This window comes from Canis aureus, chromosome 30 (genome assembly GCF_053574225.1).
Source record: "Canis aureus isolate CA01 chromosome 30, VMU_Caureus_v.1.0, whole genome shotgun sequence".
NCBI classification, from domain to species: Eukaryota; Metazoa; Chordata; class Mammalia; order Carnivora; family Canidae; genus Canis; species Canis aureus.
In genome coordinates this window covers 43822268-43839601 of record NC_135640.1, presented here as the reverse complement: position 1 = coordinate 43839601, position 17334 = coordinate 43822268, and the positions used below count along the sequence as shown (strand labels likewise).

The 17334-nt window shown below is 59.3% G+C and overlaps 1 protein-coding gene across 8 annotated transcripts in view; it reads right to left on the bottom strand.

Moving 5' to 3' along the window:
• Nucleotides 1-17334, bottom strand: part of PCNT (pericentrin) — a 101593-nt gene that overhangs the window by 66139 nt on the left and 18120 nt on the right. For all 8 annotated transcript variants that reach the window (XM_077879488.1, XM_077879484.1, XM_077879489.1 and 5 more), the window contains exons 4-13: nt 16056-16311; nt 14420-14475; nt 12754-12928; nt 12169-12305; nt 10989-11100; nt 9689-9896; nt 9303-9366; nt 5555-5687; nt 4458-4675; nt 1260-1729 (exon numbers count right to left, since the gene is read on the bottom strand). In XM_077879488.1, the coding sequence (XP_077735614.1) occupies nt 1260-1729; nt 4458-4675; nt 5555-5687; nt 9303-9366; nt 9689-9896; nt 10989-11100; nt 12169-12305; nt 12754-12928; nt 14420-14475; nt 16056-16311 (1829 nt within the window). The remainder of the gene's footprint in view (nt 1-1259; nt 1730-4457; nt 4676-5554; nt 5688-9302; nt 9367-9688; nt 9897-10988; nt 11101-12168; nt 12306-12753; nt 12929-14419; nt 14476-16055; nt 16312-17334) is intronic.

The following is a 17334-nucleotide window of genomic DNA, read 5'->3' as shown; positions in this document are numbered from 1 at the left end:
CTGGTCTTGCTCCCTCTGCCACAAATGGCCCGAGAGGAGGAACAAGGGGAGAGTGAAGGGGCCACGTGAAGCCAGAGGAGCTCGAGGGACAGAGCCCAGGCATCCCCCACTCACAGCCCGAAGCGGAGGACACAGATACACAGCAGGAGAGCACAGGCATGTTTCCGACAGACGTCATGGCAATGCAGAGGTGATGCGCAGCCCGGCGAGAAGGGCCACACAGGGAAGGGGCCGCACTATCGCCTGAGGCCCACCCAGACCTCGGAAAAGCTGGCTGAGAAGGAAGGGACACGAATTCCCGAGCCACAGGCAGTGCTGCCCGCAAAAGCACAGGCAAGGGGGCAGACTCCCTTCTCATCAAAGCACCAGGACCCGGAAAAAGCCTGAATCTCAACTGGGCACACGCTGCACATTCGTGACGTGCCTCTCGGTCAGTTCACGTGAAGAATAAGACGACCTGGTTTGCTTCTCTGTGCCAAGCCTCCACCAGATAACTCTGGCCGTGTTCCCTGACCATCCTGTGTCCCCTCCCCACACAGGAGGAGCACGGGCCTGGGTCCACCCGGCGTGAGGCGGTGGGTCGAGATCAGAGCTCAAGGCCTCAGACCCCGGATCCAGGGCTCCTGCACCTCACTCACGATGGTGGGAGCAGCTCGCAGGTGACAAGCTGCAGCACCAGCAGCGATACCAATGACTCAAGACTCCCAAACACCCCCACTCGCTACAGCTCGGGTTTGCAAAGAGTTAGCATTGACTGATCAAATCACGTTCTAAATTCCTTTGAAATTTAAAGGAAGTAAATATAAATTTTAGAAAAAAAAAATTTTTTTTAAATACCTGTTTTAAAAATACAAAGAACTAATACTGATGAACTGCATGTCCTTCTGGTAAGTAAAGTCAAATTCTTGCTCCTGAAATTTTATAACATGCAAAGAACCAAAATAACGTGGCAGACGTGTGCCCAGTAGCGTCCATCAAAGGAACACAGACTCCACCAGGAGGATCTGGGCACTCCTCGCAGCACAGCTCAGGGTGGGGGGTGGGTTCTAACCCGCTGTGTTCCAGGGTGAAGACCAGTGTCCAGGCCTCAGTACATGCCCCCTCTTCCCGCAGACGCTCCCGCCCGCCTCCAAGCCCACAGCCGGTCTTCCCAGGGGGCCGGCCTCTCACCCTCTGCTGGGCCCCTTGGGGTCAGGCCTCAAGTGGGAAACTGGCAGACAGCTCCATACCTGACCCGCTGCGGCGAGCACAGCACCCACCTGCTCTGCGCCTGCATCAGCTGGAGGGCGCAGTCCTCCCTCAGGCGGCGGGTGGTGAGCTCCCAGTCCTGGTCCGCAGGAGCCACACAGCCAGCTGGCTCCCGGCCACAGTGGCCACACCGTGGACACTCCTCCGCCTCTAGCCCATGCTCCAGCTGCCGCAGGCGGCCCTGCTGCTCCACCAGAGACCCTTCCAGGTCCAGGATCTGGGCTGCCTGTTGATCCTGAAGTTGCCTCATTTTGATTTCTCGGAGCTCAAACTTGTTTATTACGGACTGTTTCTCAGCTTCAGCTTGTTCTTTCAGGTCATGGAGCATCAGCGTGAGCTCCTCTTCAGCTTTTCTCTTTAGATCCTCACTTGCCACTTTCCATTCTGCTTCTTTGTCTTTCAATTCTTGCTTCACGAGCTGTAACCTCTCGTTGGCTTTCTTTAGCTCCTCCCGGTGATCTTCAACCAAGCTGTGTTTTACCTGCACGTAACATAATTTCACGTAAGACTGAAGAAATTAAAGGAGAAGTTTACTGGTAGTAACGACCCCCAAACCAGCTGTGCTTCACCTCTGGGGTCGGCAGACAGGGTTAAAAACTAAGTGAACTCAACACGTACGTGTGTATGTGGAGGAAACAAAGACAGTGTCAGAGGCCACCTGCGTGAGACCAGCGATGCGGGGGGTCAGAGACACCACGGGGCTTCAGTCGGGGGGAGGGCCAACCACCCCGGACAGAGCAGAGCCACCATCAGCAAGGACACCAGAGTCCACGAGAACAAGAGTAGCAAACAGTTCAATGAGCCCCCGTCTCAGGCTTTGCTTCATTCATATCCTAATATCTTACATGGAATCTGAGTAAAAGATTGATAACTAAAATTTAAACTTCTAAGAGTATCTTCTGGAAAGGGAGGTGAATCACAAAGTTAGAGGTAGGCAAATATCCTGATTTTCAAAAATAGAAAGCAAGTAAGTCAATAAACTACAAGAAAAAACAAAAGTAAAAATGGAATTGAAGGATGACCTCAAGTCCTTATTTAAGAATTAAGCTATTAAAGAGGCACGTGGCTGGCTCAGTCAGTGGAGCATGTGATTCCTGATCTCAGGTCATGAGTTCAAGCCCCACACTGTGTATGACTGCTTAAAATAATCAAGTTATTAAAATAAGTTTAGAATCCTGCTTCTGAAAATAGCTGAGAAGCTATAATCAGGCCAAACCTCCCAGACACTAAGAGGTATAAACACTGGGAAAAACGTAAGAAACTACTTAGAGGCCTGAGAGAGCATCTAAAAGCAGGTGGATTGTGGAGAAGGGTTGGACACTAAGAAGAAACAAATGGCACTGGGCACTCTACCTGTCTGCGCCGCGCACACAAACCCCAGCACCTCCTTTGTGTGAACAGAGGAGGTAGAAAGTGAGACGTAAAGGCCCACTGGGACCGAACCAGACACAGAAGCTACAGGATCTGTGCATTAACCTAGCCCCAGTCTCTGATCCCTGGTGCAGACAGGTGTGGGCAGACCGTGGGAGCACCCACACAGAGAAGACGTAATGTGGAGTCAGACTCCAACCAAGGTAACTGTCTACTAAAACAAACAAAAAAATCAATACTTTTCGGTGGTATGTAACAGATTCCAGAGTCTCAACAATGTGTCAGTCACAATGTCCAAAATCAGCTGATATACAAATACCCAAGAAATATGACCCATGCTAAAAAGAAAATACAGGATTGTATTGGAGAACCTCAAGATGCCAAAATTTTGAAATCAGCAAAGGATTTAAATGATTTTTTTTTAAAGATTTTATTTATCTATTTGAGAGAGAGAGCGTGAGAGCACGCACGTGCACACAGCAGGGCGAGTGCAGAGGGAGAGGGAGAAGCAGGTAACCTACCAAGCAGGGGGCCCGATGCACCGCTTAATCCCAGGACCCCAGGATCATGACTCGAGCCAAAGGCAAACACTCAACCAACTGAGCACTGGGTGCCCCAGCAGACAAAGGTTTTAAAAACAAGTATCATAACTGCACTTATGGCATAAGAAAAATATGCTTGTAACGAATAAAAGGATAGCAAATCATGGCAAAGAAAAAAAAATTCTTAACAGCAACAACAAAAAAGACCAAATAGAAATTGTAGAATTCGGGGGCACCTGGGTGGCTCAGCGGTGGAGCATCTGCCTTCGGCCCAGGGCGTGACCCCAGGGTCCCGGGATCGAGTCCCCCTTCGGGCTCCCCGCAGGGAGCCTGCTTCTCCCTCTGCCTGGGTCTCTCCCTCTCTCTGTGTCTCCCATGAATAAATATGTAAAATCTTTTTAAAAGGGGAGGATACATCATCAAAGATACAAGGGTGCATTTTTCAGGAAGACGGAACAATCATAAACATCCGTGACGATGAGAACAACCTCAAAATACTCAAAAATTAATAAAACTAAAGGGAAAAATACATGATTGTACACGCCGTCTCTCTAATTGATGTAAGGAGATGAAACGGTGGTGCAGGAGAGCTATTACACACACCCGAACACCAGAAGTCGCGGAGGAAAGTGTGCCCTCTGCTCCATGGTGCCTGACACGGTCACCTGCTGAAACCACAGACCGCCAACAAGGGCGGCTGCCTCCAGCAGGCCCGCCAGGCTCCAGCCTGGGTTCCACTCTGCTCCAAGTCCCTGCCAACACCTAACGGTAGCACCTGGACAGGCGGGTGAGAAGTTCACATGAAACTCAGTCTTGATGGAGACTGAAAATCCAGAAAGACCCTCGTGGTGAGAGCATCGGGCCACAAGCTCGGGCGGAGGGAACGCAGCTTCGTCCAGACGGCTCCGACTCCGTCCAGGGCACCCTGCAGTACACGGGGCCCCACGGCGCTGCGTATACGGAGGCCTCCCGGGGATCCAGGCGAGGCTGCGCCAACCTCCGCCCGCGCCACCAGACTCGCCATGCGCACACTCCATCGCCGTGCCGTCAGCCAGCAGGGCAGCCCAGGGGCTCACCAGGCCCCGGCCCGCAGCATGGTGCCACCTACCTGCCGCCTCCTGAGGACGCCCGGCCCGTCCCCTAACCCCGGAGCAAGAAGGAGTCAGACGCGCTCGGCCCGAGGTGGAGCCCTGTCCTGAGGCGCGAGCACGGCCGCAGGAGCAGAGTGGCCGGAGCACCAGGACCTGCGTGGGCCTCTGAGTCTGCGGCCACAGAAGGGGCCAGGCCCACACTCACCCTCTCCAAGTCCTCTTTCAGGCAGACTTCGTGCTGCAACTTCTCGTGTAAATTCCTGTTTTCTAGTTTTAAGACGTCCATTTCTTCCTTGAGCTCCGTCTGAAGAAGCAGCAGTTTAAGTCTGTGCTCAGCTTCCAGACCCAGCCCTCTGGCCACCACCTCCGTGTCCACCTTCAAGGCCGTGCCCTGTGCACATGGAACGGGCACCTGCGTGAGCTCTGTGAGGGGGCGAGCAGGCGGGAAGGACAGTCAGGCACAAACCTCGAGGGCATCACACGCGGCAGACTAGGACGCTCGCCCTCCAACGCCCCAGATGACGGACACTTGTTCCTGGGGCACGCCCAGGGTGAGCCCGGCCTGAAGTGCGTGGGAGGTCAAAGCGCGGCACCCCGTGCCCCCGGCCCCGGTGACGAGCCTTGCAGCGGTCCTGCCCGGAGCCACCAGACCCACTCACCACCCACCCCGTTCCTCCAGGGGATGGTGGTCAACTGTGGGAGCGTGTGGTTCAGGTCGGGGCCTGTCACCTTCTTGGGCTCAAGCACGAGCTAAGCAGAGGACAGGCGCTCGGTGCCGGCCCGTCAGCACCTGTCAGCGCCCAGCAGCCAGTGTGCGCGGCCAAGACCTCCCACAGCAGGAGAAGAGTGAGGGGCAGATGCCAGCACCATGCGAGCCTGGCTCTAGGAGCACGCTCCTCCTCCTCCTCCTCATTAGCTCCAGGGGAGCCCCCGCCCAAAGCAGGCAGGGCTGTCGAGCACCCTGACGTGGGCCCTGACCCCCACACCCCGCCGCCCCACCTGGAATTTGCATCCAGGGCCGGCCTCACACCTGCTCTCCTCAGCGGCTGGGCTGCATCCACTGGGAGGACCCCAGCTTCTCTCCACCCCCGTGGCCTGCGACGCCCAGCCCCCGCCCCCATGCTGTACCTGGCAAGGCCCTATCCCGACTCGCCGCAAGCCCAGCCCTTAACCCCGAGGACCCACCAGGGAGGAGCTGCAGAGTTCGGGGCCAGCCTGTCCGCCCACGCGGGAGCCCCAGCCCATGCGTCAACCCCGCAGGCCGCTCGGCCGCCGCCAAGGGCAGCAGGGGACCACACACACCTTGGCCGGGCCCTTCTGAGAGGCCCTCGCGTTGCACCCCTTCCGACTCCTGGGTCTCCACGAGGCCCGCCTGCTGCTGGGCTTCCAGGGAGGATGTCCACGCTGTGAGGTGGCACCGGTGGTTCTCTGCCAACTGTGTGGGCAAACACACGGCAAATCACACAGAGGACACGTCACAGGCAGCCTCTCCCCCAAGCACCTGATCACGGCCTCCCACGTTGCCCTCCCTGGGCCATGCACGCTCAGGCCGCCTCCGTCCCCGCATCTCACCTCGGGGTGCCCAGTAACTCAGGGAGACAACAGCCCTGCGGAGCTGGGCACACAGCCCTGGCCGGAGAGCTCTCCCCGCTCCCGTGCTGCGCTCGCCGAGCCACCACAGCCCCAGCTGCAGGAGGCCAGGGAGGCCATTCCTGGAGCCTGCCCAGAGCCTTCGGGAGCTGCGCTGAAGGCAGACCTTCCCGGGCCAGGGCCTCCGCCCCCCGAGGGGCTCCAGCCTGCTTACCCCCCACTCCACGTCTCCCCTCTGCATGTCCCCTCCGACCCAGACCCAGCCTGGCCTGCTTGGGACACGGCCCTGCCCCATGAGAAGGGCCCCAAGGGAAGGGCCTGTGGTCACTGCTGCGGCACAGCCAACCACGCGCAGCCCAGCACCCTCGGGGCGGGGGGAACGACAGAGGGGCTCAGGGCATGTGCCAAACCTGCTGAGGCCCTGAACATGCAGCCAGTGAACCCATTTTCCCCAAGAATCAGAGTCCTAGCAACCTCATCTTCACGCTCACAATAAGCTGGTTTTCTTCTAAAACAAGACTTAAGTCCCACCCTGTTACAGGAATGAGCCACGACAGCGACGGAAGGCTCGGGCCCAACACAGACCTGGGCCCACAGGACAGCGAAGCACGGGGGCTGTATTTTTCTGGGTCAGGCTGCAAACACTGCCGTGCCACGCGAAAGGGGTAAGGAGCCCAGAGCCTTCCGCTGGACCGGTTCCAGGCGCAGAACTAGTAAGAAACGGCTTCGAGGGATCAGCAGAGGATGCCCAGGGGCTCGTGGGTGAAGCCCCCACTCAGGCCCCATCTCAGAGTCCCTGCTCCCCTCGCGCCTGCCGCTCCCCAGCTCTTGCACCTCTCTCACATGAATAAGAATCTTTAAAAACCAAGTAAAATAATACAAAAAAAATCAGAAGAGGATGCTAACGCTGTGGCGCTCTGAGACAGGAAACGAACAGCCACGGGCCGGGGACCAGCGACAGCGAGCACGACCAAGTCCACAGGCGAGCAGCGCGCGGCACTACAGATGCCACGAGAGCGTGGGGGGGCCCACAGGGGGCCTGGGCGACTTCAAGTAAAAGGGGCGCGACCTCGTTAAGAATCCAAGGAAAAGGGACGCCCGGGGGGGGCTCAGTGGTGGAGCGTCTACCTTGGGCCTAGGGCGTGACCCCGGGGTCCCGGGATCGAGTCCCCAATGAGCCCCCTCCATGGAGCCTGCTTCTCCCTCTGCCCATCTCTGCCTGTCTCTGGGGGTCTCAGGAATAAATAAATAAAATCTGAAAAAAAAAAAAAAAAAAAAAAAGGCCCAAAGGAACACAAACCACAGACGCTGGCTGCCCCACAACGAGGACCATGCAAACGGGCAACATCCAGCAGTAAGGAGGGGACGTGGGGCCCGCACAGCCCGCTGACGGTTCACCAGGCGCCCTGAGGAGGGCACGGTGGCCTGTCAACGTCTAAACACACGTTCCATCGCTCTTCTCCTGCCTTACTGAAAAGTGGCTACGATGACGGAAAATTTACCTGCGAGGAGAAACAGGAGGAGGTCATCAGGGAACCAACGCCGACCAACCTCGGAAGACAAAACTCAGTGCCGTGGCAACGCCTGGGACCCACGGGCCAGGAGGCTGGCCACCCCAGGCAGGACCCCAGGAGGAGCCCTGGTCCCCGAGACCCGCGGCCACGGGTCACACACCACAGGGGATGCCCACACCACACAGACACCCACACGGGCGGACGGAACACAGGACACAGGGAGCACGAGAAACCCTTCGCCACCTACGGGCCTCAGGGGGCAAGCGAGGACGCTGCCCGGGCACTGGCAGGACAAGCAGGAAAGCTGAACCCCTAGAAATTAGGTGATGATGCAAATAACTGAACTGCAACTGAAAAACTTAGTAAGTTCAAGAACACTGGTGGCTTGCCTCTTGGGTGAAACATGAAGGTCACGAGAGCTGCAAAGAGAGAGCGCAGGACCTGAACTGGGTGGTGACAGGCCTCCTGGAAGCGAAGGGAGCGTCCCAGATGCGAGCGTGAGCCAGAGATGCGCACGCACGCCAACAGCCGTCCAACAGCTCCGGGGGCCCGGCGGGGAGCCAGGGCTGCTGGACACACAGGCAGCACCCTCGGGGGGAGGACGGGACGGACGGGACAGGCAGCGCTCCGTGGCACTGGGTTGTGAGGATGGAGGACACGTTCCAGACGTTACACCGCCCCCACACACACACACACGAGCTCTTGGGATCCCCCGTACGCGCCCCCGTGTCGCCGCCGAGGGAACAGGTGCAGCAAAGACGGGCCCTGTGCAGACACACCCCTGCTCCCCACGCAGCACGGAGGGCAGGGCGATCCCAGCAACGGCGGGCAGGACGGGGTGCTGGATGGGGAGCAGGACGGGGCGCTGAACAGGAGCAGGCCGCAGCCTGCCCGGGGCACTGCAGCAGCCACACCACGCCTGGCGGGCACCCACGGAGGAAGCGGAAGGGAGGAAATGATCGCGTGTCTGCAGAGAGGACGCGAACAGTGGAAAATCAGAAGGCGCCTGTTCAACAGGACAGACCGTGTCCCCAATATCCCCACGTTGACGTCTGAACCTCCAGCACCTCAGAAGGGGACTACCTCTGGAGACAGACGCCAGGGCTGTCTGCACAGAGAACACGTGCAGGGGCCACACAAGGGCCGCCCTGCACAAGCCCCGGAGACCGGCCTCAGGAGGGACCAGCCCCGACCTCAGCCTCCAGCCCCAGACGACAAGTTCCTGCCGTTGACCCCCCACCCTGCGGTATTTGTCACGGCCACGTGGTGACGGAGAGCAGCAGGCGCTCACACGGAAGCTGCACACCCTGGAGCAGAGCATGTCCACCTGCCCAAGGTGACCACCCTGAGACCCGGCTCCCGAAACCTGCAGGCATCACCACCAAGTCAAGGGAATCCCAGGCGACAGGAAGGCCACGCTGGCCACATCTCAAGCGCCCGCAGCCCCAGTGCCCACGGACTGACGCTGGACAGACAGGATGCGTGTGCACAGAGGACGTCACTCGGCCGTAAAGCACGACGAGATCTTGTCATCTGTGACAATGCGGATGGGCCTCGAGGGTGGAACGAGGAGCAAAGTCAGTCGGTCAGAGGGAAACACACACCACGTGCCCTCGCACGTGGAATCTTGAACCTGAGCTCACAGATGCAGACGACAGACTAGCAGCTACAGAGGGGGACAGGGCGGGTGGGAGGGTCAGAGGGTGCGGAGTTCCAGGTGCAGAGCGGAGGAGCCCCAGGGTGTCACGACAGCGCGCTGATGGCGGTTAGAAACGCCGTGTCGTACGTATGAAAGCTGCCACGAGAGCAGATCTTGAAGGTTCTAATCATGCGAAAAAGCAGCTCTGAGGCCCCGGGTGTGGACTTGCTGCACAGCACCGTCTGCTCACCGCCCGCACCTGGGGCACCCGTGCACCCGTCTCCCCTCGGTTGGAAAGAAGGCTCACCTCGGGCTGCAGGCTGGGTCCAACACGTTGCTCTCGTCTCTCCCCTTCACGCATGCTGGACGGACTAAGAGAGAAAACACGTTTCAACACCTCCTCACCCGCGCTTTCCCCTCCGGAGCTCCGTCCCTCCCGCTCCCTGCGCCCGGCCCTGCCTCCCCTCCCCCGTGGAGGAGCCTTGTGTGGGAGCAGAGGGCCAGGCCGCACGCCGCCCCGCACGCCTCCCCGCGCTCCCACCCCCATGCTCTCTCGCCTCAGGGCCCAAACACAGGCTGTGGTTCTCGCACGAGGCTCATGTCCCTGGCGTAAAGTCACTAACAAGACGAGGTCTCGTCAGCTCAAGGTTCCCGCATCTGGAAACACATTTAAGATGAAAAGGACTCCCGTACCCGATTCCCCCGGACTCCAGAGAGGGCTCTTCGGTCGCGTCCTGCAGCCGCTGCTCCAACAGCACCGGGTCCTCCCGCCCGCGCTCCGCAGCCCCCTCAGGGCTCTGCCCCAGCTCGGACTCCTGCTCGGCCCTCCGGCCCCGGCGCTGCTGCTGGACGCCGCACTCTCGCTCTCGCTGCTCCAGCTCTTCCCCGTGAGGCGTGCGGGCTGGAGGGGTTACAGGGTCGCCGTCAGACGAACGTTGTGGAGCGCCATCCCCAGAGAGCGCCGGCCGGCCGGGCAGGTGCAGAGACTGGGGGTGTGGGTGGGTGGCCCAGCACCTGAGGGCTCCACCCACGGCCAGCAAGGAACAAGACCCGGCCCCACGGGCCTGAGCCTCAGGAGCCACGCGGAGGCCGCCAACACCCTGCCCCTGCTGCTGGGTCCAGACGAAGCCCAGGCTTCCCACCTACGTTGACATCTGCCAGCTAAGAACCGGGGTGGCTTCAAGCCACTAGCCTGTGACGTCTCATCATGACGACAGCACAACACACACCGACCCATAGAGAACTTGTCACCGTCACTGTGGGCAGCAAGGGGATGGATGCCGCCGCCGCCAGGGGGTTAACACGGACTCATAACTAGCTTTCAAACACCACAGCCATGACCCGATCACCACCCAGAAGTTTCCATGCAAACAGCCCTGCAAGGACCCTGGAGGCCAGGGCAGGGCTGCCCCACAGCCCACGCGGGAGCCCACTGTGCCAGCGCTCACGCCGCTAGTCCACCCGCAGGAGCTGCGAGCTGCACCCCCACGGCCATGCACAGCCACCGCCTGGGTGTCCAGCCCTTCCTCCTAACCCTGCTCTCTGCCCGGCAAGGGCGACCAGCAGCCTGGAAAGGCTCCATCCCGACTCTCTGGCTGGAGGCCTTGCGGCCGGCGAGGGGGACTTGCAGAGGGTCTTGCAGGAGGGGCCAGGCGAGCTGCTGGGCCCCGCAGACTCGGGCGTCGGCCTGGGGGCCCCGGGAGCTCGGGGCACCTGCACCCGCCAAACGCCCACTGACACGGCTTCTCGGTGAACGCCAGCTCCACCGTAAGCTTTAAGGACCTCACCCCGTAAACTGCCTCATAGGAACATGAGAAAACACGACGCTAGCCGTTACCCGCTCCAGGGTGAAACCAAGGCCCTCAGGTCTCCACCCTGAAAACACGCTTCAAAGAAGTCTACAAAATCGCTTTCTATGCCTGCTGCGACGTTAAGTCTGACTTCGGGGTTTCGACGACTAAAAACATAGCTTTTTCAATGGGAAACTCCTCACCACTCGCGTCCTGTCTGTCGGGTCTCGGAGACTCGAGCTGGGACCAGAGGCGCCGGATCTCTTCCTGCGACTGAGCCTTCAGCTCCGCGTACGACGCTCGGAGGCTCTCTAACTGGAAAGGGAAGGCGACAGGGTGAGACGCCTCTGAGAACCACCGCGGGAGCTCGGAGCCCAGCTCCAGGGACACACGAGGTGAAACGAGAGGACCGGCCACAGCAGCAGCACAGAAACACTATGACCGTTGGCAAGACGCCTCTACCTGACTCTACCCGGCTGTCCCCTCACTGAGTAAGGACAGAAACCTTGTCCGTAGCCCTAAACCCCCATCCTCTCGGGTGTCGGCCCGCCCTGCGCCCAGAGCTGCGAGCACCAACCACCGTCGCCACGGGGGGCTCGGGTCAGGCCACACATCGCCCCAAGGCCCTCAGTGGGGAGGTATGAGGGCAGGGCCGAGGGGACACGGGGCCTGGGAGCTCCGGCCTGCGGCAGCCCTAGGTCAACCTCCACATCACGGACAGCCCCACCAGCCTCACGCAGGGCCAGGACAGAAGGTGTCCTTCCGTGTTCCTTTCCCACCAGCAGGGGACATGAGGGGACGCGAGGAGGAAAGGCGGCAGTGCAGCTGTGGATGGAAGCCTCGGGACAGAAGCACAAGCTGCTCCTGGGCGCTCACAACATCGCCTCCTCTGCAATGGGGCGCGGGCAGAGACGGAGCCCGCCTCTGGTTCCCTTCCTGTCTGACCCCTCGGCCCCAGGCCTTGGGCGCTGCTGTCCCGGGGACGGAGCCCTCGGCTACCTGAGACCCGGCCACAGCTCCCACCGTGGGACGCGGGCTCGCGCCAGGAGAGCGTTCTGAATACAGAAGTAGCGGAAGTGTTTCTGGCTGAGCCTTCTCAGGACCTGTGTTTATTTAGGGTTACGGCTGAGAACGTGGCCTCAGACTCCTAATGCCTGGAGCCTGGATCCCAGGGGCGCTGCTAAAGGACACAGATGTTGTGCGGCTGCGCGGAACCACTGGGTCAACTCCACAGACTCTATCCTTCCTCTTCTACTAAGTACTGGGAGTCCGCGCGTTCAGGACTTCAGTTGTAGCAGTACCAGAACAGGGAACCGCCACTGGGTCTTCTACCCACCCCCACCCCTCTGCCCCCGGAGCTGGGGCCCAGACGTCCCAGCCCACCTCCAGCTGCTTTTCCGCCTCCTGGTCGCGGAGCCTCAGCTCCAAGTCCTGCACATACTGGCAGCGCTCCGACTGCAGGTCTTCACGCAACTGCCTCAGGGCCTCTTCGTGCTGGGCCTCCAGGGTCCTCAGGGCACCTGGACGGCGGCAGACACCTCACTCAGGGCACGCCACTCCCAGCCCCACTGTGCCCAGCACCCGGCGCTCCGCCACAGGGCGCCAAGTGACGGGCGACAGGATGAAAGGCAAACAGTCGTGTTATTTTTGGAAGCATCTTAATATCAAAACATGGACAAATGTCTCTGAATCAAAGGTTTCGGGAGAAGTTAGGGAGCTTGAGACGTCTGTGTTCAAAGAGGGAAGACCCCGAGGCTGAGCCCGAGGGCCCCGCTGGCCCGCACCCATCACCAACACCTGGGCGACACACGGCCCCTGGCACTGACCTGGGCGACACACGGCCCCTGGCACTGACACGGAGGACACCCGCCCAGCGCAGGCCGCGCACAGCCCCTGACCTCGGTTCCAGCATCCTGCACCAACACTCACGGCCCTCTTCAAACCTGCTCATTTTAACATGAAACTCACATTCAGCCTGATTTTTGGCTTGAAAGATCTTCTCCAATTCAGCTTTCTGTTCTGACAATTCTCTCTTAAACTGGTCTTGTAAATTCTCCAACTCTGACCGATGCTTCGCAGACAACTCTCTGCGTAGGTTTTCCAGGCATAAACCTTTCTCCGATTCCCAGTCTCGCTTCAGGCTCTAAATCAAGTATGGAAAGAAGAAGACTATGGACTAACAGTGGACCATCCCTGGTAAAAAATTTAAACTGTGAAAAAAAATTTTTTTTGAACAGTGTTGGAAACCCTGGTGAGCAGCCATGGCGCCCAGACCAGACGGTCACTACACGAACCTGCATGGTGCCCACCACCCACACACAGGAGCAGAGAGCAAGGGCCCCCTGCCCAGAAACAAAGTGTGGGCAGAGGTCATGCTCAACAATTCACACTCCGTCCCCCACGAAAGACCCAGGGTGCTGCTGTGCCATCACCTGACCTCTGCTGAGGGATGGCGTGGCCATAAATGCCCTAAGAAAGGGGTCCCCAGGATGCCTGGGTGGCTCAGCGGGTGAGCATCTGCCTTCAGCTCAGGTCGGGACCCCGAGGTCCCAGGATCGAGTTCCACATCGGGTCCCTGCAGGGAGCCTGCTTCTCCCTCTGCCTGGGTCTCTGCCTCTCTCTCTCTGTGCCTGGGTCTCTCACAAATAAATAAAATCTTTAAAAAAGAAAACAGGGATCCCTGGGTGGCGCAGCGGTTTGGCGCCTGCCTTTGGCCCGGGGCACGATCCTGGAGACCCGGGATCGAATCCCACATCAGGCTCCCGGTGCATGGAGCCTGCTCCTCCCTCTGCCTATGTCTCTGCCTCTCTCTCTCTCTCTGTGACTATCATAAATAAATAAAAATTAAAAAAAAAAAAAAATAAAAAAAAAAAAAATAAAAATAAAAAAAAATAAAAAAGAAAACAAAACAGAAAGGAGTCTCCACTGTCCAGCTTAGAGGGGTGAGGAGCAGGAGCAAAGCCCCTAACAGCTGTCCAACACCAACGGCCTGATCAGGGCAGCAAGGACATAAACACCCACGTGCCCAACGTCACATATGCCCTCTACTGTCACCAACGTCCCCCGACCTCACGAGCCCCGTCCTCCGCTGTCACAGGCACCAACAGCCCTTCTACAAATGTAGCCTTGACAAAGGGACCCATCGCCAGGACCAGGCTTGTCACACCCTCAGCGAGAACCCTCCCCAGGAGACTCCAGGACTAGCGGGTACGGTCAGCACAGCACATGGGCCTGCCACGGTGTCGGCCGCACAGGGCATTGCCCCCACCGCTCTTCCCCCGTGCCCCCACCGTGCCGGGACCCGCACCCCACACGGGTCACTCATTCACCGGGCAGCCCCCTGCAGTGGGAGCACAGGAGGCCTGGGCCGTGGGGGCCACTTGGGAACCAGACTCAGGGTGCAAGTGCTTCGCGTCACAGAACAAGTACACGCAAGGCCCCAAACGAGCTGTGCTGACAAGTTCACGCTGTACAGAGAACGCTTGACCTCGAAAGCAAAAGGCAACACACCATATACCAGCATGTTCGATGAAAGCTCTGGATTTTGTCCGAATCAGGTGAAGGGGGCCCCGGGGGGGGGGGGGGGGGCAAGCTGGAGGGATGGAGGGGACCGCGGCTCGACAACGACCCCTACCTCCACAGCCCGGGCGTTTCTCTCCATTTCTGACCGTAGCTTCTCTTTCAGCTCGGCTGCAAGACAGACAGGAGAGCAGATCAGATCTCAGTCTCCGAGTTTCCCAGCTGGAGCCTTGGGAGGTAGGGCCGCGTGCAGGGGCCGTTCCCCGGAGCACGCACCAGCGCCCCCAGGACTCTCCCAGGACAACAGGGGCTCGGGGCTCATCTAGGAGGAAACAAGAACCCCACTGTGATTTAAATTATGGATTACAGGATTACATTCCTGCCCAGACCGAGGACAGAGCCCTCCCGGCAGCCTGCAGCCTGACGCTGGCTCAGCCCCGCACACCCCGGGCCTGTCGTCCAGGCTCCCCCCGTGCCAGACTCCAGGCGACGTACCACAGACAGGCAGATGTTCCAGGACCAGCCGCCCCCAAACCCCGAGGGAAGGACCACAAGAAGAGAGGTGCTGGGGGCGCGGAGCAGGGACGAGGCTGGACCAGCATGCGAGCAGTGGCATGGACAGAGGGGTGTGAGCACGCCTGGAGATGCCGGTCAGAGGCGCGGGGACCTCAGGAAAGGGCTGCGAGGGAGCAGCGCCAGCCAATGCCACACGTACAGGCGAGGGTGGCCTGAGCAAGCCCAGAGCCCGCAAAGGGCCAGACACCACCTGTGAGGGGAGGTCGCGGGGGCCCAACCCACAGGAGAGCCTCATGGAGCAGAGGGTGGGCGTGGGCCCCTCTGTGGCCCTGTTCCCAGAGGAAACGGCACAGAGGAGCCTAAGGGGAAGCAAGTTTTGTATTTTAAAAAACGAGCAAAAACAACAGGACATAAAACTACTTATTTACACTTGCTGAAATCTACGTGAAGAAACGTGGGACGGAACCCCTGGAACCCGAGAAGACTGGCTCCCTCGGACAGCTGCGGGGGGACCCGCAGGAGGGAAGACTTGCAACACATCCGGGGCTGCACACGCTGCTTCCATTTTTCAAATGAAAAACTCAACAAATAGGTAGATAGGCAGAGGAACGGGGAGACTGCTCACGGGCACGGGTTTCTTCCTGGGGGATGAACGTCCTAACTTTAGACATGGGGACGTCTGTAGACTCGGAAACGCACACTTCAAGTGGAGAACCGTACGTACGTGAACTACAGCACAATCAAGCTAGTGTTTACAACTGATGTTCACAAAGCAGTGACTACAAAAAACGTACCCAAAACACCAGTAAAATGTGAAAGTATCTCTCAGATGTCAATAAAGAGCTCAGTTAGGAAAAGGTGCCTAAGCCGTCCACAGGGAGCAGAGTGAGGCGCCTGCGGGACGTGGGGGTCCGTGTCCAGGAGCATCGGGGACGGTCGACGAAGCTCAGCCAGACACAGTCCCGTCAAACAGGCGGACACGGAAACTTCCAGCACACAGGCAGATCACCACCGACGACACGAGACCATTTTAAAAACTAACACAGGCCCAGCGGAGAACTGGACAGAAGGAAAGGGGACAGCAGAGGCCCGCGGAACAGGATGTGCACTGCCCTCCCGCCCGGCAGGGACCCTGTGTGAACCCCTTCCCTGGGACCGGCCCCTGGCGGGCTCACCCCCCGCCCCGAGCAGCAGGAGGGGCCCGCGCCCCACTCAGGTCCTGGTGAGGCCCGTACCGGTTTCCTGGCTGCACCGCAGCCGCATCTCCTCCTGCTCCCGCGCGTGCTGCTCCCTGGCGAGCTCCAGCTCCTGCTGCTGCCTGCTGCGCAGCAGGGCCAGCTCCTGGGCGTGCCGGCCATTGAGCATGGCCCGCAGCTCCGTCAGCGCCGTCTCCTTCTCCTTCTGGAGGTTGGCTTGCGTCAGCTCCAGCTGCGCCGTGTGCATGTTGCTCAGACTCAGGCGTAGCGCCTCCAGCTCCAGGGAGGGCACCGGCTGCGGGAGAGCGAGGCATTTCTGGGCGCTCGGCTCACGGACACCAGCACAACGCCTGGCGTGTCCGTGTCTGCCTCGTGCTCAAGGGACGGCACCAGCTCAGTTCCCTGCAGGGCCTGAGGCAGCCCCGGCACAGCCTGGCAGCTCCCCCACTTAGAACTGCCCACCCCATCCTATCCGGAAGCCCCTCTGAGCCACGTGTGCTCTCCCTCTACCTAAACCACGGCTCTGCAGACGGCAGGGGCCACAGGTTCCTCCTCGAGGACACGGGCCACACAAAGCCAGTGGCTGTGCAGGATGGCCCCCAAACTCCCTCCAGGCAGACCCCAGCCCACAGGAGCATCCTGGCTGGAGACAGGTGAGCAGCCATTCCCGATGTTGCAAGATCCCCATCAGAAACACGGGACGAGGGGATCCCTGGGTGGCTCAGTGGTTTAGCGCCGCCTTCAGCTCAGGGCGTGACCCTGGAGACCCGGGATCGAGTCCCATGTCAGGATCCCTGCATGGAGCCTGCCTTTCCCTCTGCCTGTGTCTTCACCTCGCTCTGTCTCTGTCTCGTGAATAAATAAATAAAATCTTTAAAAAAAAAAAAAAAAGAAAAGAAAAGAAACACGGGATGACAATCAGAATACGAACAAGAGGTGGCTCTGGACAGTCACTGCCCACAAGGGTAAACCGTATGGCCAGACGGAGCCCAGCAGTGGCTGAGCTAGTGATACCATCAGGAACCCTGTGCTCCAGACCAGAGGCAGAGTGAGCACGGCGCTTCGCTGCTCTGGACGGTGGGCAGAGGGCACAGGGGAGACATTTCTGTGTCTAGCTAAGACACGGGGCATCTGTTTCTCCCTCCCCTGACTTGGGGGAAAGTGGAGGAAGGCCTGGGTTCCAGGAAGCATACCTTATTCCCAATCAAAACAACAGAAAAACATGCCTGGAACTTAGCACTTAAGGGACACCCAAAAAAGCATAAAAATAAAATGAATAAAGGAGAGCAGTAAGCAAAAAACACGGGAATAGGACACG